Below are 21,163 nucleotides of genomic sequence, written 5' to 3' on the forward strand. Positions count from 1 at the left end.
TTATTTCCTTTCTCGTGAGCCGTTAAATCACCTCCACATCTCACGCGGGCCGCGATCTGTGACGGCGTCGAAATCTTGCTCTGCCTCCGTGGACGGCGGCCCACAAGGCGTGACAGCCTCCTCTTCCTCTCAGGTGTTGTTTTTGGGGGGAGGCGTGGGAGCAGCCTGCCTCCTCCTCCTCCTCCTCGGTGCCTTTGGTTGTCTGCGCCTCCCGCCAGGGCTCCCGCCGCGGCCGGGCGGTTTGCAGTGAAGGCAACGGCAAACGTCCCCGTGGTCTGGAGAGCGAGGGGCTTCGTGCGACCCCCTCTGTCTGACCCGACGGTGAAGGTCTCTCCCCTTCCCATGGGCTGGAGCAGAGCTTGCTCTGGAGGCTCTGGGCAGGGTTTTCCTAGGAAACCCATCACCGCAGAGCGTCAGCAGCGGGGCTCGCCAGGCTCTCTGGCACCATGCGCCGGTCGGCGGGACCTGGAAGGAGAGCAGCTCCTCGCCGAGCTGCCCTGCCTGCTGCAACCACAGCCACGTATCTCAGGGCTGCGGGTGCTGAGCCGCTCGCCTCTCTCCTCCTCCCTGGCTCTGCCCGAGGGTCTCCTTCTCTGGAGATACTCAGAACCCTCCTGGACGCGGTCCTGCGCGACCTGCTCTAGGTGAACCCGCTTTAGCAGCGGGGTTGGACTAGGTGATGTCCAGAGGTCCTTCCCAACCCTGACCGTTCCGGGATTCTGGGGTTCTGTTTTGGCAGCAAGACGGGTAGCAGATAGGCAGAGCTGCTGCCAGCGAGAGCGCCGGGGCTGCCGGTGCCAGGAGAGCCGCTGGTTCGAGGAGCGCGGTGCCGGCACTTCTCCCCGCTGGTGGGCAGGGCTGGGTCGCTGGGAAGGGCTTTTGCGCTGTACCCGGGCAGCACCCGAGCAAAAACGGGAGCCCTGGAAGTCGCTGGGGAAGGGAGATGGTTTCCTCATGAATAATTGGTGCCTTATTAATATGCATGTGGGGTTTTTTTGAAGAAGTTTCAGGCTCTCCCCCTCAGGAGCCTTTGATGCTTTATTAACGATGGCGGCGCGCACCAGACCCTCGGTGCACCGCCAGGGGAGCGGTGCCTTAGAGCAGCCCCTCGCCCCTGTAGAAGCAGCCCATTTATTTTTGGTCGTTGTCTTTCGTGAGCCCAAGGAAGGCGTTTCGCTGGTCCAGGCAACCAGGTGAGGGGAGGTGGGCTTTGAGGAGCCCCGAAGAGCCGCCTCACTGCTGTGACGGGCTCTGGGGGGGGGAGCAGCAGCAAGCTGGTCTTGGGGGGCTCAGCAGGTCTCACCGTCGCGGTCTGTGCAGGGTGGGAAAGGCGCACGAGACGCCGAAGTTTTGAGATTTCAACTCTGCGCCCTGCATCAGGCCTGACAGGAGCCTTTTGGGGTCCCCTCGTAGCTCAAAAGAGGGTCCAAGAGCTTGCAGAAAGGATTGGCTCTGGTTAACTTCGATGCCGGGGAGGCTGCCAGAGGAGCTCAGGGCTTTCCTGCTGCGTTTCCCCAAAGTGGTCAGGGGCGCCAGGCGGCGGAGGAGGAAAGGAGCAGGCTGGGGAGAGCAGCCTGGGTTCATACGTGTGTGCCGAAGTGCCGGGGTGGGTCGGGGGGGGAGCGGGGAGAAGCGACGAGCCTTCGGCAACCCGGGGCAGGCGACCTGTGTGAGCTGGGACACGGGCCGCTGCGCAACCTGGAGCCGAAATCCAGACTTCCAGAAGTGCTAATTACCGTTAATTAGCTACAATTGGTGCTCGTCACCTCTGTTCCCAGCCAAGATGGCTGACAGCAGCAACAAACGTTACTCATTTCCATGCAATAAATCAAGCTAAAGTTGCTTCTGATATTTAGCCTATCATTTAGCATTTCATTAAAGGGATAGGCGCACATACATCATCGTTGCCGAGGCCGTGTCGATCCCGTTCAGGAGCAGGGCTGCCTCTAATCAATCCCAGCAGCACAGCCTGCCGCGGAGAGGCTCCGGATTCCCCGGGTGCCGGGTTAGCATCTTGCAGAGCACCCATCAGGCGCGGGTACCTCACCCCCCGGTTGCCCGCCCAGCGTTCAACCAGAGAGTCACGAGCAGCAACGGGGGCTGTTGCTGCTGGAGGGAGATGTGGCTTGGAGAGACGAGGTCTCTCGTGGGTGGGTGAGGTTGGATTCCTGAGTTGGGGGCTGACCCGCAGCCGTCCCTGTCAGAGGAAGCATCCTTGTGCCGGGCTGGTGCCGGGCTTCTCGTCAGCTCCGGCGTGGAAAGAGCAGCAGGCGAAGGGCTGAGAGAACCGAGCTTGGGCTGAGAGATCCTCGCTGAATCGCTGAATCTTCGCACCTCTGGCGGAGGGGAGGTGACGACGGTTCGTGGGAGCCCTGCTGCGGCGTACAATGGCAATAAGGTTGTAAGGGTGGCAGCGCCCCACGCGACAGGGCGCGGCGGAGGGCGAGGAGCAGTGCTGTGGTTGCCCTGTGCGCTGGCAAGGCCCCCTCTGTTTGCCGCTGGCTTCTGCTGGGCCGGAGAACGTGTTCGTTTTCACGATGGGCAGAAGTAAAGGAGAAGGCTTGGCGTTAAAATGAGCCTGGAACTTCAGAGAGCAGCGAAACGCCGGCGCTGCAGTGAGTACTTCTGGGCCCACGCAGCTCTCGTAGCACTGAGAGCTCCTCTCCGTGCCCCTGAACGTGGGGGTGCTGAGCAGGGCAGAGGTGGGAGCTTCCTGCCGGAGCTCTGCTGATCCAGCCGGGCGGTCCAGCCCGGAGCGGGCGCTCCCCTTCCTTCCACAGGACCCCGCGGTGCTGCCTGTGGACCTGGGCACGTTGGGGTTCAGCCTGAGCCCCGCTTCACCGCAGCATCTTCTCCCCACGGCACGCTCGGAGGAGGACTCTGCTGCTCCAGGGCTTTCTGGCTGGGCTGCCCGCTCCAAGGGGCTCACGGGAGCGGCTCCGATTTGCCGGTGCGGCACCACGCGTTCGGTGCCCTCCCTCTCCCGGTGCTCCATAAATAAATTCCCCTAGTCCACCCTAGCCCACTGTATCAATCTTGTTTAATAGACTGGAAAGCTTATTGCGTGGCGGCAGGTCGCGAGGAGTGTCGAGGTGATGGATTGCGCCTTCCCGGAGTCGAGCGTCGTTGATATATAATGAAATATTTATGATTTATTCCAGCTAATAAACTGGAGTGAAGTGTGTGATGTATGTGAGCAGATGGGGGATCTATTGATGCAGTTTTCATTGCGTGGGGGGAGGGAAAGGTTTATGTCTGTACCGGAGACGTAGCGCACAGCCTCCCGTCCCTCTGCCCATCGAGGTGGGCACTTGGCCGCAGAGGGGACAGGTTATCTAGTTCCTACAGACGGCCTTTAGCCCTCGCCTTCTAATCGTTTGTCCACCCCCCATCTCCTCACGTGGCTTTTTCTCAAGCGCAGGAGCCTCTGGCAGGGGGAAGAAACCATCTCTTGGAGCGTCGGGCTTGGGGCTGGGAGCTCGTGCCCCGAGCGAGGGGAAGACGGGCAGAGCGGCCGCAGGAGTGTCACTGCCGTGCCACGCTCTGCAGCTTCCCGGTCCCTCTGTGGCTGCGTTACCCGCAGAAAAAAATTAAACCCCCGTGGATTTAGGAGACCAGTGAGACACCAAACTGCCCTGGAAAGAGTGGGGAGACTTGGAAACCCGTGACAAGAAGTGCTCGCCCGTGTGAGGCGCGGTGGGCACGTGAAGCTCATCGCTGCAGGAGGCTTCCGAAGCCGAGAGCTTGGTGTTCAGACTGGGAAGGAGCCTTTCTGTGGTCTGCTGCTGGGCTGCGTGTAACGGCCCGGGCCGGAGGTAACCCGCAGGCAGGACAAGCTGGGCTCAGAGGCAGGAGGACCTGCCTGCCCGCTGTGGCCCCCCCAGCTGCCTTCGGGTGGCCAGGGTGGCCAGCACGCGCCTCGGCTGGGCCCCTGCGTGCCCCCGTTCAGCCGTGCGTGCTGCTGCCCCGGGGACTGAGACTCCCCCCTGCAAAGCAAAGCGGGGGTGAGCCCCCAGATTTTTGCTCTGCTCTCCGAACCGGTGCGAGGATCAGGATCGGGGCTCAGGCTCTTCACCGCCTGCCCCCACGGCTGGACCGGTGCTGCCTGGAAAATAAATCACCCTCTTAATCACCCACGTGCGCGCCTCTTTGCCAGAAGGTGAGCTCTGCCTCAGCCTGGGATGGACCAGGAGCACCAACAGCCGTCGTAGGGAAGCAGGAGACAGGTAAGAGTTAACCCCAGGGTAGAGCAGAGATGGATGCACAACCTGCTCTGCGGTGGGAGCAGCGAGATGGAGGCCGCTTCGCATCCCGTCGCTGTCCTGCCAGCTGTTCCCGTTTCTGCCTAATTAGCTTCCGGATCCGCGCGCTTGGAGATCCCTCGGCTGAAAGGCACCCGAGAAGGGCAAAGAGGGATTGTTCCCGCTGCCTCCCTGCGAGCTTCCCCGGGGGTCTGCCAGCTGGGAGCCTGCCCGTCCACCCCCCAGCACGCTCTGAGCGGCGGTTCTGCAGGTACGGGAGGAACGCCGGAGGACAAGCGCCTCGCTCCCTCTCTTCTTATCTCTGGAAATGAGGGATCGTCTGCCAGGAGAGCAGCGGACGGCAGGGGATTCCTCCTGGAGTTTGGGAGAAAAAAAAAAAAGAAAAAAAGAAAAAAAGGAAAAAAGCTTAAAAGCTCCCGAAAGAGCAGGTGTCGAGCATTGGCAGGAGCTGAGCATCGGCAGCGTTGCGGCAGGGCCGGGAGTCGCTGCAGGCAGCAGCACCGAGCTGGGAGCAGCCGTGCTGGCAGGGCAGGGGGAGCCCGGGCTCTGGTTTGGGTGAGGAGCAGCGGCCATGGGGCAGGATCCGTGCTGGGGTGGGGGGGGGAGCGTGACCGACGCTCTCTCAGGGACCACCCCTCCGTTCCTTAGGGACCGCGATGCTTTCTCAGGGGCCATCCAGGACGGGCGGTCACTGGAGACCCTCTGGGGCACACTGTGGGGTCTGAGGGAGGTCTGCTGGCTGCCCCCTGCTATGCCACCCTCTCCATGGGTGGCACGGCGGGGACTGTCCCCGGGTGGGCGGCCACACGGGTCGCTGTGGGTCAGCATCTCCTGGGAGAGTGGCTGCGAGACATCCCCGCTCTGCAGCCCGGCTCTCTTAGGAGCGCTGGGCTGGGCTCTGCACGAAACATTTGAAAGCCAGGACTTTGCAGAATCTGTAGTGATTCGTTAACTGAAGAAGGGCTAATTAATACTAGAAAGTGCTCAAGCCACATTCTGCTGCTGGCAGGGAAGATCCCACCAGCATCCCCCACACCGCTGCAGCCCCAGAGACCCTGCTTGCCTCCCGGGGCTCCTTCCCTTCACCTTTTTTTCTTCAGATACTTCTGAAGCTTGGAAAAAATGCTCCAGCAGCCAGGAAACTGTTAAACGAGCAGCTCCAGCCTGCTGGGTCAGCAAGCACAGGAACAAATCAAGCCCAGCCTTGCCTGGCAGCCCCATTTACGGAGGGCGAGGGCTGTGCCCCACGCAGGGGGATGTTTTCCAGCACCTGATCAACACTGTGGAGCTCCCCATGAGAGCGTTAGCTGCCACCAGAGCCGGAGGGTAAAAATAATCCACTGTTTGCTTCTCAACAAGGTAGATTCCCTTTCAAAGGGATGTCTTGGTGTTTCTTGGTATTGTCTGCTGTGGCCCAGGCTGTCCTCGCCGCGCTGCCGGTGCCTGAGCGGGACCCGGGGAAAGGCTGTGCTTGAGGCTGGACTCCAGTCCGGGGCACGGGCACCCCTTCCCCGCTGTTGATGTGGCCCGAACGCCGCCGTGCCAAGCATCACCAGTGCTGGAGCTGCCCAGCTTCGATCCTGCCCAGCAGCGCAGCCAGGGAGGTGCTGAGCGAGTCTTGCCCATTGCAGCTGCGAGCAGCAAAACCCGCTCGGTCTGACGCTCCGCGGGGCCAGGCTCTGTTCGTGGCGTTGGTGGCCCGCGTGGCTTTGGTTTGGGACCCTTGTGGGGCGCGTCCTCGGGTGCCCCGCGCTGTCCTGCCTCCCGTCCGCTTGGGGAACGCCTGCCACGTCCCTTCTGGGGAGCTTCAAATGCAAAGAAGTCGCTGTGTAAGTAACGTGGGGCTGGTGAAACGCCTGCCAGCAGGCAGGAGAGGCCGCGTGGCGATGTGCCGACCACCAGCGTGGCACCGCGCCGCTCTCGTGTCGGCTCGCCCCCGAGCTGAAGCTCGCGCGTCGCGGCGGAGCCGCCGCTGTCGTTGCCGCGAAGCTGGTGACAACGTGTGGCCGAACGGCCTTTTGTCATCACCGTCCCTCCAGGCATCCGAGGGGCATCTGTCCCCCATGAGCAGGGGCGTCGTGTTGGCGCTGGCTGCCACTAAGGTGGGCTCCTCCCGGGGCGCAGCTCGTGCGTGCCGGCCTCTCCTCAGCGCCCGTTTGCAGGGCTGAGGTCTGGAGCCGGGTGGGCAGCGCTGTCACTGTTCATTGGGTTTTCCCAGCAGATCCTAAGACAGCTCTGCGTCTAAACTGGGCTGAAATCTGGAAAAAAAAGCACCGGAAAAAATGAGACTTTTCAGGTAAATCACGAGGAACTATGAGTTAGAGTCGTAGAATAGTCTGGGTTTAAAGGTCCGTTCCAACCCAAACTATTCTGTGATGCTAGTCACGGTTCCTCATGATTTACCCAAAACCTCTCCATATTTTTCTGCTCAATTCTGCTCTCTCAGAGCTTCTCCAAGCTGCTCAGCGTTTCATTTCTCCAGCCAAAGTGTTCTCGTGGGCAACAGCTGGTTCAAACGTCGGCTGGTGCCACCTTTGATGTAGAAACGTTGCCGTGTTTGCCAGGAACAAGCTGCCCCGTGGGCGAGGGTGTTGGCACAGGAGCTCCAGGGCGGGTTTGCTCCTGTAGCTCTGCTCTTGGGAGCAAAGAGGCTCTTGTCGAGCACCTCCTGGGAGAGCGGCTCAGGCACCGTGTTAGTCACGGGGCGATCTCTCCGCTCGGCGGAGGAGGGGCACGAACTAAAGGCCGTGGTGGCAGAAGCACGAGGGCCCTTTTGTCCTGGCACAACAAGCGTTTTGCAACTGGAAGGAGAACCTCGTGGCAGAAACCGCTGGGGTTTGCGTTGGGAAGCAGGGTCTGCGCTGCAGCGTGGTCGTGGCCCGCGCCTGCGGGCCAGCAGCCATTGCCGTGCCTGCAGACAGCCCTTCCCTATAAATAGCTCTTACCCAAAAGCCTCGTTTTTAAAACAAAGGTAGCCTGGAAACGGTCTTTTCTGCCTTTCCCTCAGCACCTGGTGGCGCGGTTCGTGCCAGCCCTGGGTCAGCGTGGGTTGGGACCCTGCTGGCGGTGTCCACGGCTTCTTGAACGGGCAGCCCTCGGCAGCGGGGTGGGGGGGTCGGGCCTGGCCGCATCTCCCCCTCGCTGCTCGGAGCCGTGCCGCTTGAACCAGCCTGCCGCCTGTTTTATACAGGTATATACACATATACGTAAATATATGTATTTATAACAGGCCGGGTTGAATTAGGCTTTGAGCAACCTGCTCGGGTGGAAGGTGTCCCTGCCCATGGCTGGGATGATCTTTAAGGTCCCTTCCAACCCAAATCGTTCCGTGATTCTACGATTTTGTGATTTTTATACATATATATATATATATATATATATATAAAAAATTATCTGAAACTCCATCAAAGTGCAGCCCACCCCCAGCCCAACCGGCGCAGGAGCCTGTTCAGTATGCAGCTCAGCTGAGCCTTTAACATTTCGCAGAACAGATGCCCACTGAGCATCTTGAAACCAATCCAAAGGTAGCGGTGACGGCTGCTGTCAGGGAAACAATAATCCCATGGCCTCGCCAGCATCAGCTGCGCCGCAGCACCGGGGCTGAGCCGCGTGCGACGGAGGCTTCTGCCGCTGGCTGCTTTGTCTGATGAAAGGAGCCCGGTCGGAGGTGGCCCGGGCAAGCAGAGGCGGAGGTGGGGTGTCAGAGACCGTAATCTTCTCATCAGCCAAAATCTCCTTCCCCGTGCAGCTGGCTGCGAGGAAGGAAATCCTGGTTCTGGCTCCGTGCTGCGGGGAGGGTCTGAGCACGGGCACGGGGGCACGGGTCTGCTGACCCTGCCCTTGTGTGCTGCGGGGGCGATGCCTGTGCCGGAGGGAGGAAAGGAAAGGAAAGGCTTTGGGAGCAAGGATGGAGAGGTGATGGGGTGCTCTTGGGGTGCACCAGCCCCAAGCTGAGGTTGTCTCACTGCTGCGAGCTGACGGCAATCCTCCCGAAACCAGAGTGGGCCCGGGCAGCTCGGGAGGCAGAACGGGCTGGTGTAGCAAGAGGAGGAGGTGTATCTTTGGGATGGTTGGGCTCCTCTCCGGCTGTGGTGGCCGTGGGGCTCCTGGCCAGGCTGGGAGCCCGGCCCTGAGGTGTTTGCAGGCTTGCACAGGGGAGGAGACGTGGCCAGGCGATAGCGGCCGTCCCCATTCCACGGACGGTGGTTCAGGAGCAGGACCAGGCGGGTGCTGAACCCACGGTTCGGTGAACCTCTCCCACGGCATCCCTCCTGCTCCCTGGGAGCACCCGGCAGCCACGGGCACAGCCGAGGGGAAAGGAGGGTCGGCAGAAATGTGGTTTGGAAGGTGGTGTCATCTCGTGGGAGGAGAGCTCCGCTCCCCGCTCAGAAATCCCCCTCCCCGTCACCCCCATCGCCCCTGCCCGCCGAGGCAGAGGTACCCAGAGGCTGCTGGGCGAGGAGCAGCGGGGTCTGCAGCCCGCCGGAGGTGGCAGCCTGCGTGAGGGAGCAGAAAAAGCCACGGCAGCCCAAGGGGATGGAGCACGACTCGGGCAGCAGGGCTGCCTGCAGGGGCTGGGTGGGCTTGTGCACCCCCGGGCACGGGGAGCCCCGAGGAGATGGGCCCAACCCTTGCCGCGGGCCCTTGGTGCAGCGCCAGGTTTGGGAATGAGGCTCTTAGCGCTGTTTCAAGGCAGCATGTGGGGGAAGAGTCATTAAGCAAACGACAGCATCCTTTTAACTAGTCTCACTGGCCCAGGAAATCCCCGCTGGCCTGGGAGCTTTGCTGCGCCGGCACACACACGCCGCCTTGATGCGCTCGGCTGGTAGCAGATGGCACGGGGCAGAGGGTAATGCGGCTGTCCTCGGCGGACGGCGGTCCCCCGGAGCGTGCTCCGCCCTGTCAGCGCGGGAAGTGACAGCCAGACCCTGATGCTCGGCTTACGGGAGAGAGGAGGCAGAAAGAAAGAGGCTGGGGGGGAAATCACAGAGCTCGTCCCAGAAGCTCGCAATAATCGCCATCGTAATGCCAACCACCCGCTGCCGACGGGGCTGGGCGGAGCCCTGGGAGAGGCAGCGGGGGGGTTTGCGGGGAGCACGGGGCTGGAAGGTGAGCGGCAAGGAGGGGGTGTCCCCTCCCCCCCCATGCCCAGTCCGAAATGACTCTTCCTTCTGTCCCTGGCTGCGTGGGGAACATCTGGGAGGGCGGCAGCTCGGGGAGCGTGTCTCCTTCCGAAAGCACATTTCGCGGTTGGCAGTGGCGCTTCTCTGAGCGCAGGGCCCGGCTCCAGGGGCAGGTGTGAGCAGAACCTGCTCGTGCTCCTGCCACAGCCGGGGAGGCGGAGGGGGGCACGCAGGGGTGCTGGCGATGGCGGTGCAGGGATGCTGGTGACGATGGTGCAGGGATGCTGGCGATGACGGTGCAGGGATGCTGGTGATAGTGATGCAGGGATGCTGGTGATAGTGGTGCAGGGATGCTGGTGATGATGGTGCAGGGATGCTGGTGGTGGCCGTGCAAGGGTATTGGTGATGGCCATGCAAGGATGATGATGATGGCGGTGCAAGGCTGCTGGTGATAGCAGTGCAGGGATACTGGTGATGATGGTGCAGGGATGCTGGCGATGGTGGTGCAGGGATGCTGGTGATGGCCGTACAGTTATGATGATGATGGCGGTGCAGGGATGCTGGTGATGATGGTGCAGGGATGCTGGCGATGGCCATGTAAGGGTGTTGGTGATGGCCACGCAGGGGTGATGATGATGGTGGTGCAAGGGTGCCGGTGATGGCCATACAGGGATGCTGGCAATGATGGTGCAGGGATGCTGGTGATGGCGGTGCAGGGATGCTGGTGACGGCCATGCAGGGGTGTTGGTGGTGCAGGGCTGCTGGTGATGGTGGTGCAGGGATGTTGAGGTGGCCGTGCAGGGGTGATGATGATGATGATGATGATGATGGCTGCCCAGGGGTGCTGGTGCTGGTTGCACAGGGATGCTGGCGGTGGCCAAGCAGGGATGCTCGTGCAGGCTGTCCCTCCGCCAGCCTGGCTCCAGCTGCCACCCAGCTGAGCCAGCCAGGCACGGTGCCCAGCCTGACGAGCCCGCTCCAGCACCGGGCTGCAGCGTAGCACCCGCATCTCCTCGGCACAGCTTGCGGGGTACCGGGGGCCGGGTACCCCCCCACGGCGCTGGGAGCTCAGACTGCTGCCAGCTCAGGGCTTTCCTTAGGCTGCAGCCGTGCCCTGAAATCCCGCTGCCGCCGGCGAAGCGCAGAAACTTCCCTCGCTGGACGTGGGACCCAGATGTGAGACCCCGGTGAGGGGCTCTGCCCTGGCAGTTTGCTTTGCCAACAGGCTCCGGAGAAATCAGCCGTGGCTGACACCTCCCCGACAGACTCAAGGGCACGCAGGGCTGGGAATTCAGTCCTTGCTCATTGCGAGGAGAGATAAGGGGAGCGAGACCTTCAGCTTTCACATCAGGGGACCTTGGTGCTGAGAAATCTCCCGCCCACACCCGGGTCTGTCTCGTGGACCCAACCGTCCCTTGGACCTGGGACTGTTGTGCCCATCGCAGCGCGGGGGGGAAAATGCGAAAGCTTTCGTGTGCTTAAATCCTGAGGAGCAACGTGGGAACTGTGTGTCAGTGAACCGGGTCTGAATTCCCTCTCCTCTCCCTGTCGCCTCTGTATGAATAAGCAGCTCCTGATCTCCCTGCCGAAAGCTCGTGGCTCTCTGGTCCCCCAGTGCCCCATTTTAATTAATGTTCACTCTCCAGTCCCGTGTCAGTCACACATGCCACAGTGATACCGGGCGCGGAAGGTAGTTTATCACTGCAGTCATGAATTCCTTTCAACCCCGAGCAGCCAAACACCCAGAGAGCCCAAGTTTAAAACTCTCCCACAGCTTTAAAATATTCCAGACAGCCTTCAACCTCCAGGAGGGTGCCAAGGGGCAGGCAGGCAAATACAGGAACAATTAATCATTCCCCGGCTGAACTGGGCAAGATGAGCTGCTCGGGATTTTGGCACGTGCCGGCTGAGCGGGGACGCAGCTCTTCTGGGGAGCAGCCCGAATTTCAGGACTGATTCTGATATTGCATGGCTCCGACACCGTGAATCTCTGGGTGTTGGCTGCCTCGGCACACACCCCGTGCAAACTCGGCGGCGTGCCAGAGCTGAGCCGGAGACGGGGCTCTGTGAAGCTGCGAAGCCGCCGGACCTGCCCTGTGGCAGCCGGGCTGTGAAGCGTGCTGGGAACGCTGCAAAGCAGCACTGGGAGCGGGGCAGAAGGAGCACTGGGAAGGAGGGGGAGGTGGGGTTCAGCGGCGTGAACGGTGGGGTGTGCTCACCTCTGCCGGGGGTGACACTGTGAGTCCCCCGGAGAAGAGGGGAGCCTCGTCTCTGAAGGAGAGCGCTGGGGTCTGCGCGGTCCTTGGCGGTGGGGATGTTCTTCCTTGGGCCACCCCACAAAGTCCCCGCGGCCTCGACCCATCCCAGAGCACACTCGGTGTGCTCCTTCCACAGCTTTCCCCCGAACTGGGGGATGAGCAGGTCCTCCTGGCTCCCGACTACAGCGGTGCTGGGGTCTGGGACCCCGCGCTGTCCTCGTTCCCCAGACTGGGAACGCGCACCTGGACGGGGGACCAAGGCAAGCGCCCATGAGAACTCCGGCAGCCCCAGCGGTGCCGGTTCCCCTGGCTTGGTTGGAAGCTGGGGTGGGTTTTTTCCCCCCCCGCTGCCGATCTCCGTCTCATCGCCACGTCCGAGCTTCCCAGCCGGCGGTGAAATGAGGTCTGCGAGCGAAGCCGCGGTGGGGAGCGGGCCGGGGGTGCGGACACAATGGCAGCCCGTACCGTTCGGGAGAGGATGGAGACTGACACGCGGGGCCGGGGGCGGGGGGGGGCGCGGGGCAGAGCTAAGGGCCCCCCTGGTGCTGCCATCACGGCTCTGAAATGGAAATGCGAGGTCCCCAGCCCCCCGCTTCCCCCCCAGCCCCCTCGCCCCCCCGGTTGGCAAAGGCTCTATTAGCAGGATGTGAGTAATCATCTTAAGTAGCTATCAAAGCGCACCAGCTTGTTAAGCGTTTAGCCCGGTTGTGCTGACATGACCTCTCTCCCCAGTCTCCCCAGTCTCCCCAGCCTCGGCACGAGGGGCTGATTACCGGCTCGCACCTGCCCCGCGCCTTCCCCCCCGCTGCAGAAAGGACAGGTCGGACCCCGCGCATTGCTCAGGACGGTCTTGTCTTCCCCACATCGTCCCCCACCTTCGTTTTTTTTCAGTAGTAGTAGCAGGAGTGTGGGAAAGCCCCCCCCTTGGCCAGCGGTGGTGTCACCAGCTGGAAGTCATCCCCCCCACCCCGAGCGAGGGCTGCTCCCGGGGGTGGCAGGGGCTGGTGGCTGCCGTCAGGGCACACACACGGTGCTGGAGCCGCTGGGAAAGACCCGCCGTGGCTTTCGCCGGCTGCTGGAGGAGGGCATGGGCCAGTGGGTGAGGGGAAGAACGAGGCTGGGGACTATGCAGTGGGGGGGCTGCAGTGCCCCGGCGAGGGCAGAGGTCCAGGAGGAGTCACGGGAAGGGACAGCTGAGGTTTTTGTGACGGGTGAGTGCCAGGGAAGACGAGGAAGGGGCTGAGCTGGAGCCTGTTTGGCTCCTGTTGCCGTCGCTTCCGTACTAAAGGAGCTCTGGGTGCAGAGCCTTACTCTTGCCTTTCCCTCCGTGGAAAAGCAATGGCTGCGTCCCCTCTGCGTGTCCCCAGGAGCAGGCTGTTGCGTGGGGAAGGCTGAGACCCAGTCCCTGGGGTCTCTGCAGCGCTGCTCAGCACCGAGCGTGGCTGTCCCCACGTAGTCAGGGCTCAGCACCCGCCCGGAGATGTCCCGCCTGCGGGGGCAGGAAAGGCAGCGGAGAAGCAAAGGGACAAACCTCCGATGGAGCCCGCTTTGCTTTTCAGGAGACACGGCAGCGTACAAAGACGGCGTCTACTGGATCAAGGGCCGCACCTCGGTGGACATCATCAAGAACGGGGGGTTCAAAATCAGCGCCCTGGAGGTGGAGCGTCACCTGCTCGCGCACCCGCACATCGCAGGTACCCGGCTCCTCCCGGGCGGCGCCGAGGAGGGGCGGCACGTGCCAGCCTGGCTCTAGCCACCGCCCCGGCTCAGCGGGGGCCGACACGAGGGCTCGTGCCTGGAGGAGGCTCTTCCCCAGCCTTTCCCCCCCGCCCCGCAGCGAGGCTGGGCCCGAGCGCAGGGCAGGCTGCGCTGAAAGCCCCGCCGTGACCCCGTCTCCCGGGGGGCTGAAGCCGTGAAGGCGGCAGCTGGGTGCCGAGGCGGCAGCAGCAGCCCTCACCCCGTGTTGGCAACGAGGCTGCGATTAAATCTGTCCTGCCCTTGCGTGTGTGACCCCGCGCGAGGGGATGGAAGCGGTGCCCCCGGCTCCACACCGTGTGGAACGTCATATTCCTCGCCGTTGACTCTAAATCGCTCAAACCGTGGCGCTTCCTCCCTTTTTTCCTCCGTGAAAAGCTCCTGGAAGCGGTGTCAGCGCGGAATTCCTGGTGTTTGCTTGTGCTAACACCCCACAGCATCCTCCCAGCGGCGCTGGACCCCTCTGCTACCCCCTCACCCCTGACCCCGGACGGGTTTCTCAGACCGAGTCCTCTGCTCTCCCTGCAGACGTAGCTGTGATCGGGCCTCCGGACATGGTCTGGGGCCAGCGGGTCAGCGCCGTCGTGCAGCTGCGCAAGGGTGAGATGCTCTCTGTGAAGGACCTGAAGGACTGGGCCAGGTAAGAGGCCACGGGGCGGCGCGCGGCGAGCGGCACGGCGCGGGGAAAGCCGGCTCGAAGCCTGCAGCGTCCTCGTTAGGGACATGTCAGAGGAGGGGGGGAAGGGGTGGCCGGCAGCCACGTAGTGCCTCGGGCTCTGGGGATGGAGAAAAGACCCCCCAGCTCCAACCAGGAGGCGAGAGATAATGGAAATGAATGGGCCTCTCGCCCCAAAAGTGCCTGTGATAAACGAGCTGCGCGGTGCAGCCAAGCGGCTCTTGCCCCGCAGCCCCGAGCCCGGTGGAAAGCACAGAGCGAGCACCGGGGCAGGGGAAGCGTCGTGTTTTCTCAGCAGCAAGAGCATTCGCTCAGCTTCTCCCCCGTGCCGCTGCAATCGCTCCTTCCTTGCCTTCCTACCCGCTGGAAGCCAGCCCAGTCCCCAGTTAATCCCAGAGACCTCTCCCATGGGGTTTGGAGAGCGGGGGGGGTGGCGGGGGGAAGACACCAGAGCTTGTGGACCTCGCTTGGGGTCCTCATGGTCCCAAGGAGCACGGCACGAAGCAGCCACCTGCCATCCTGCAAGGTTTCGGCGTGAAAACCTGCCCCCTCCTCCTTCGAATCGGTCAGGGAGCGGTTAGGGCCGAGGTCTCAGACACCAGCCGTGGCAGCGGGGAGCCAGGAAGCAGAGTCACCGGGTTGAGCGCTAATATTCCATTAGCAAAATATTTAATAGCAGATTCTCTCTTTTCCTGGCGACTCCCTCCTTCGGGCTGCGGGTATTTTTGGCGAGGCTGGTGCGATTTTGTAAGCGGCAGGAGCGCTTGTTTCATCAGGGGCGGCGCAGCAGCCAATTAACGATTTCCCCTGGATTTGCAAAAATCACAGTTGGGGGAGCTGCGATTTAGCAAATGCAAGGAAGACGCTGGCTGGCCGGCTGCTGCTCTGATTAAACCCTGATGACGTGGTGGAGAAAGAAAAGCAAAGAACCCAAAACCCACCCAGGTGTGTGTGTGTGGGGGGGGCCAAGACCCTGCCGGGGTGTCCCTCCCGCTGGCACCTCTGCGCTGTGCACATGCGTTAACCCTCTGGCTGCTGGTCACCGGGGACTCCCGCTCCTCCCAGGGCAGCCCACGGCCACCGGCAGCTTTTGCTTGATTTCACTGGTGTCCTCTGGTAAGTGGAGGTGCCACTTCTTGGCCACGCTCAGCCCGTCCTGGTGGGGGTCTGGCTTCTCCATCCAGGACCCTCGCTGGCCTCAGCCCGGCGCAGGAGTGATGGAGAGCGGGGAAGAGAGATCTTCACCCTGCTGTGGGGTGGCTGCTCATCCCCACGCCTCCTGGCAGGGACGTTGGTGACCAGAGCAGATCCCTCCGTCCGCCACCCAGGGCTGCACGTTGCAGGTCACCCGGCTGTCGCTCTGGGGGGGTCCCTGAGGCAGGGCAGGGGGGTGCTCTCAGCGCCTCCCCCCCCATGTGCTCCCCTGCCTGCCCCCCTCCCAGGGTGTCCCCCCCCGTGTCCCTGCACGTCTCTTCCCATCGCCGTCCCCAGCTCTGTGGGCAGACACGGGGCTGTTCTGCCCTTCCAACACGTCCCCGGAGGGGCAGAGGGGCCGGCCGCCCACCCGGCCTCCTCCGGGGCTGCTGCTCCTTGCCCGGCGCTGGCTCCAGGCGCTGCTCCGGCTCCCCCCCGCCTGCCTCTCCCTCTCACCCTGTCTCTCCCCTTTATTTTTCATGTCACTTACACTCGTTTGGCCCTTTTTCTCGCACTCCCTGGCAGGAGACACATGTCCCTCTTCAGAGTGATTCATTTTGTGGCTTTCGCCTCCGATCGTGCTTCCCGGCGACAGGCGCCATCCCAAGTTAGAGACATCCATATGGCAGGGGGTGCTGGTGGCGGGCGAGGAGGGGGTGGGAGGGGGGGGGCGAGGAAGGCCGGGTGATGGTTGAAGGGCTCAGCAGACTTGGCATCTCGCATCAGAGTCAGCGCCAGGACGCTGCCGGCGCTGGGCACGGCCCCAGGTTGGTGACACACAGGCAGCAGAAGGCAGGAGAGAGCACACACCCCCCCCACACACACCCCCCCCGTGCTCTGCAAAGGGCACGGGGACGGTGCTCGGTGCTCAGGCTCCCTCCCGCAGCGAGAAGACCCCCCCACCCTGTGGCTGCAAGCCACTGGCAAGTCACCAGCATGTGCCCGGGGAGGTGGCCCACCTGCAGTCTCGGTCCTTGGGGACCAGGAACACGTCGGGGTCCAGCATCCATCACGTCCTCCTGTCCGTAACGAGGAGGATCCGTGGGTCCACATCAGGGGCTCGCTTACTGGAGGCTCTCCGTGCCCCTTCTCGAGGGGTTGGGGGGGGTGTTTCAGGGTGCTGGGGGGGGGGGAGGGGGTGCGTTGTCCTCACAGCTGGCAGCGAGGGCAGCCGAGGGTGACCCGGCGAGGCTGAATGCGTGACCGCTGCCACCGCCCAGCCCCGCCGCTCTCCTGCGCTCTGCGTGGGGCCCTTAGGAGGGAGCCAGGGCATGGCCAGCGTTCGACCAAAGCTGGTGGCCCCGCTGCCTGGAGAGAGCCACGGCTGGGGCCGCTCGGTTGTCCCTGCAGGACGCAGGGTCCTGGGACGAATCCTCCCCGGCTCCGGCGGCGTTTGTGAGGGCTGGGGACGGGCTGGAAGCGCTGGTCTTGGTGGGCCGTAACGGACTGTGGTTCTGCCTCGCAGGGAGACCATGGCGCCCTACACCATCCCCACCGAGCTGATCGTGGTGGAGGAGATCCCGCGCAATCAGATGGGGAAAGTCAACAAGAAAGAGCTTCTGCAGCGCTTTTACCCGGCCTAGAGCACGGCCTCGGGCCACGACCGGGAGCCCAGGGGGGGTTTTGGTCTCCGCTGTGTCCGTTCTCCCTCTGCTGCGGCGCTGACGAGGCACCAGTGGGGCTCAGCAGTGGCAGGTCTGGGCTCGCTGCAGCCCGGTCCTTGAATAAAATCCGATAAAAGCAGGATTCATCCCACGGGGTCTCTCTGGCTGAACCGAGCCACAGCTGCAGAGCCACCTTCCTCGTGCAGGAGCCGTTTGCAGGAGGCTCGGGGAGGTCCTGGGTCTAGAAGGGAAGCGTGGGATGAACGCTGAGGGGGTCCCAGGCCAGGACTGCCCCCCGTGACGGTGCTGGCAGCAGGCACATGCTGGCTGAAGTTGCTCTGTTTAGCCCCCACGTAGGTGGTGGGAGGCAGGTGAAAAGCAGGCACCGCAAACACCACCTCCACATCCACCCCAAACACCTCCATATCCACCCCAAACACCCCCACATCCACCCTGCAGCACCCCGAACACCTCCACATCCACCCCAAACACCCCCACATCCACCCCAAACACCCCCACATCCACCCTGCAGCACCCCGAACACCTCCACATCCACCCCAAACACCTCCACATCCACCCCAAACACCCCGACATCCACCCTGCAGCACCCCAAACACCTCCACATCCACCCCAAACACCTCCACATCCACCCTGCAGCACCCCAAACACCTCCACATCCACCCCAAACACCTCCACATCCACCCCAAACACCCCGACATCCACCCTGCAGCACCCCAAACACCTCCACATCCACCCCAAACACCTCCACATCCACCCTGCAGCACCCCAAACACCTCCACATCCACCCCAAACACCTCCACATCCACCCCAAACACCCCCACATCCACCCCGCAGCAGCTCCTCGGGCACAGACAAGCCCCACGGGCCCTCAGTGGGTCTCAACCCCACGATACCAACCCACCAGAGCCGCTCTGCCTGGATGGGAAGGGCTGTCCAGGGCACCCCAGCTCCCCCACCGTGCCTTCGTCTGCCTCTGGGTGCTCATCCCCGTTCCCGTTCCAGCTCTGCCTCAGGCCACGTGCACCTCATCGCCAGCTGAAATGACACTTTAGATTAAATTCCTGTCTCCAGCCAGATGCGGTGACGCCGGGTGGTGTTGCCTCCTCTCTGCCCTTTCCCGTGGACTCAGGGACTTTCCCCGTAGTTGGGTTTACAGAGACGGAGAATCTGAGAGCGCGAGCGGATCCGCTCACCGGCGGGAGCCAGCTCACCCCGTGACCTGCTGTGGGGTCACGGTACCGTCCACCTCCCCGCTCCACCCAGCGCCACCTCCCATTTCTCTGCCGAAGCGAAGAATAAATGCAAAAACCAAACAAATAAACACGGGTGGTGCTTCCCAACCCCGCGCTCCTCCGCCCGTAACGGAGGGGGAAGGAGCCGTGGGGTGGGGGCAGAGCTGCCAGGGTGTTGGGGGCATCGGGGGGGGGGGGCAGATGCAGCACGAATTATAGGGCGTGTGCGCTCCTGTGCGTGCGTGTGCGTGTGCGCTGACGCCTTTGCCCACGTCTGACGGACATCGATCTCCTGGAGGCCGGGCGGTATCGAGAAACCCCACCGTTAGAAACGGATTTTTGTCCCTGTTCGACTTCACGCGTGAGCTGCCAGCCACGGGACCGCTAACGCTGGGGGGGGGGTGGCAGCCGTGCCCTGTGGGTCCCCAACGAGTGTCCCCAGTGTGGGGACAGGGCGCTGGGGAGGCGGCGCGGCGAAGGGGTGCTGGTCCGGCCCTGTCTGGTGCTGGGAGGGGGGGGGGGTGCTGGGGAGCCCCAGGTTTCCCCACCAGCCCGTGGGACCCTGGGAGCACCGGGGAGGGGAAGAGGAAGGGGGAGCACAAGTGATTCCATCAAAAACCTTTGTCGGGGTCAGCGCGGCCCCGAACAACTGCGAGGACAATTAGAGGGCAGGGAGGGGACACGGAGGGGACAGCTGGCAGAGACGTGGCGCTGGGCAGAGGGAGCAGGGATGGGATGGGGACAAGCGAGAGGAGGGGGAAAAGGGGAAGGGGATATGGATGGGGATGGGCTTCCTCCGCTGCAGCCCCTCCACCCCACCTGCGCGGTGAGGTCCAGCCCTGCGCCCTGCCCATGGCAGCACCGCCCAGGGCAGTGCCAGCGCCTGGATTTGGGGACCTCAGGCTCGGAAGGGGTTGGGACGGGGCTCCCCAGGGCCACACCGAGCTCACGCAGCCACCCCTCACCATCCCACGCCGGGCAGGCACAGCGCTGTGCCACGCGGTCGCTCCGGCACACGGACACGCCGGCGCACGGCTTGTCCCCTCGCCGTGGCGCGCAGAGCCACGCGCCGGCAGCTCTCGCCGGTCTGCAGCGGGGACCGAGCGGATCCTTTGTTAAAACATCAACGATGCAGTAAATTTTTTAACTCACCAAATAGATCAATATCAAATTATCATGTCTCACATTCATAACTCTTAAGCAAGCAACAATGGAGAGAGACAAGGTCACTGGAGAATAAATAGCAGCAAAAGCTCTTAATGATCTATCATTCTCGACAACCCCAGGCACCCAGCACCAGCCCGGTGACAAGATCATTAATAAAACTCTGCAGGAACGCTATCGATTGCTTTGATGGATGATCACAGGTAGCAAATACTGTAAAACACCTGGTTGTCACACACTAAAATGAGTAGTTTGACTCACACCTTGGCGCGGGGACCCGACTCTGCCGGGTTTTTCTCCTCGGTGGTGGCTTTCGCAGGGAGGGTGGTCACCGGCTGGCGGCCACGGGCTGCAGTCCCCAGTTTGGGGCTGCCGTCCATGCTGGACCCCCATGGCTCCCACCTCCACTCCCCCACTGCTGTTCAGCCCCATAGAGGGGACCTGCTAATTAAAAGCCTCGTTAAAGCGCCTGGTTATGGTGCCCCACAGCCCAGGCTGGGAGCTGAGCCGGCCGGGGGTGGGTTTTGGTGCCCCGGTGCTCCTGGATGAAGCTGGAGATCTGCTCCATCCCCTCACCAACACAGCCTGCACCTCAGGGGTGGGTGCGGGGGTCCCCAAGGCTCCGCTCCCCCCAACATGCTGCATCCGTCGGGGAGGGGGGGGGGGGGGGGGCATTGCCCCGCTGCTCCGGGCGCTTCGCTTGCAAGCCACGTCCGCGTTGCCGGTCTGATCAGATGTACACAACCATTCAATTACCCCGTAATGGCTACAGGCTATTAAGCCATCAATCTCCTTCATTAAGGCCTGCCAGGCCCGGCCCCGGCATCGCACAATAAAACCATTAAAACAACAACAACCACCCAAAGTAGCATCTTTAATGCGTCGCCTCTAACGCCCGTCCCACCGCTGCTGGTGTCCCCTGCCCCGCTGCCGTGTCCCCCTGCCCCCAGCCCACCCTGGGGCAGCGGGAACCCAGGGAACCTGCTTGCCGCAAGCGAGGTGTCACCTTGCTGGGGTGTCCTGGGGGCTGCCCGCAGCTCTGTGCCCCCTCCCCAGCTGCTCCCGGCTCGCCCCTGCCCCGGGCTTGGCACGCCGGGACCCGCTCTCGTGCTTTATAGCTGACATTATCTTTTATTGTCGTATAAAAGCCGAAGCTCCAGTGGCTTTATGGCTGCTGTGCCGGCGTTTGGCACCTCGCTGCGCAGCTCTGCCCTCCCCATCACTGGGCACTGCCCAGACCCCCCCAGTCCCTGCACTGGGGCCACGACTGGTCCCGCTGCACCCGCACGACTGGTCCCAACACCCACGGTGGGGTCCCAACACCCGCAGCTCTTGCACTGTCCTGGGCAGATCAGAGGGTGGTGTTGGCTGGGATGGGGGGATCTGGTGCCTCCAAAATAGGTGGTGACCCGTTCTCCAACCCGGCACAGCAAGAGGGGGGGTCATAGGCCTGGGCTGGTGCTGGTTGGACCCAGCAGCTGTGGGACCCCAAGTCCCTGCACCCCAGTGGGAGCCTCAGTTTGCGGAGGGAGAGGGGCAGGGGGGAGAGGGCCAGAGGTTGGAGGGTTGGGGGGTCCTGCTGCCGTGCCGCAGCCAGCACCATGCCATGGGCACCAGGCAGCTCCCGTGGCCGGCAGCACCGGCACCACGAGGTGGGCCTGGTGCCTTGTCAGACCCCGTCACGTCTGCCACCCGCTGTGCCCCCGCGCCGCGGTGCCGGTGGCAGGGAACATCTGCTCGGCCGCCCCGCTGCCACGGCGCGTTAGGGTCAGGGGCAGCCGCCGGGACCCCCCGGCCAGCGCTGCCGGGGCAGCTGCTCGCCGTGACATTGATGCAGGGTGGCAGGGCCAGCGGGGCAGACGGATGGGATCGGA

The 21,163-nt window shown here is 63.1% G+C and overlaps 1 protein-coding gene across 1 annotated transcript in view; it reads left to right on the plus strand.

The window, feature by feature from the left end:
• ACSF3 (acyl-CoA synthetase family member 3) overlaps nt 1-16,876 on the plus strand; it is a 61,367-nt gene extending 44,491 nt beyond the window's left edge. Inside the window, exons 7-9 of the mRNA XM_086468883.1 lie at nt 13,203-13,337; nt 13,927-14,038; nt 16,734-16,876. Of these exons, the coding sequence (XP_086325009.1) occupies nt 13,203-13,337; nt 13,927-14,038; nt 16,734-16,851 (365 nt within the window). The 3' untranslated portion in view covers nt 16,852-16,876. The remainder of the gene's footprint in view (nt 1-13,202; nt 13,338-13,926; nt 14,039-16,733) is intronic.
• The last annotated feature ends 4,287 nt before the right edge of the window (nt 16,877-21,163 follow it).

Source organism: Leptosomus discolor, chromosome 8 (assembly GCF_034619465.1).
Source record: "Leptosomus discolor isolate bLepDis1 chromosome 8, bLepDis1.hap2, whole genome shotgun sequence".
NCBI classification, from domain to species: domain Eukaryota; kingdom Metazoa; phylum Chordata; class Aves; order Leptosomiformes; family Leptosomidae; genus Leptosomus; species Leptosomus discolor.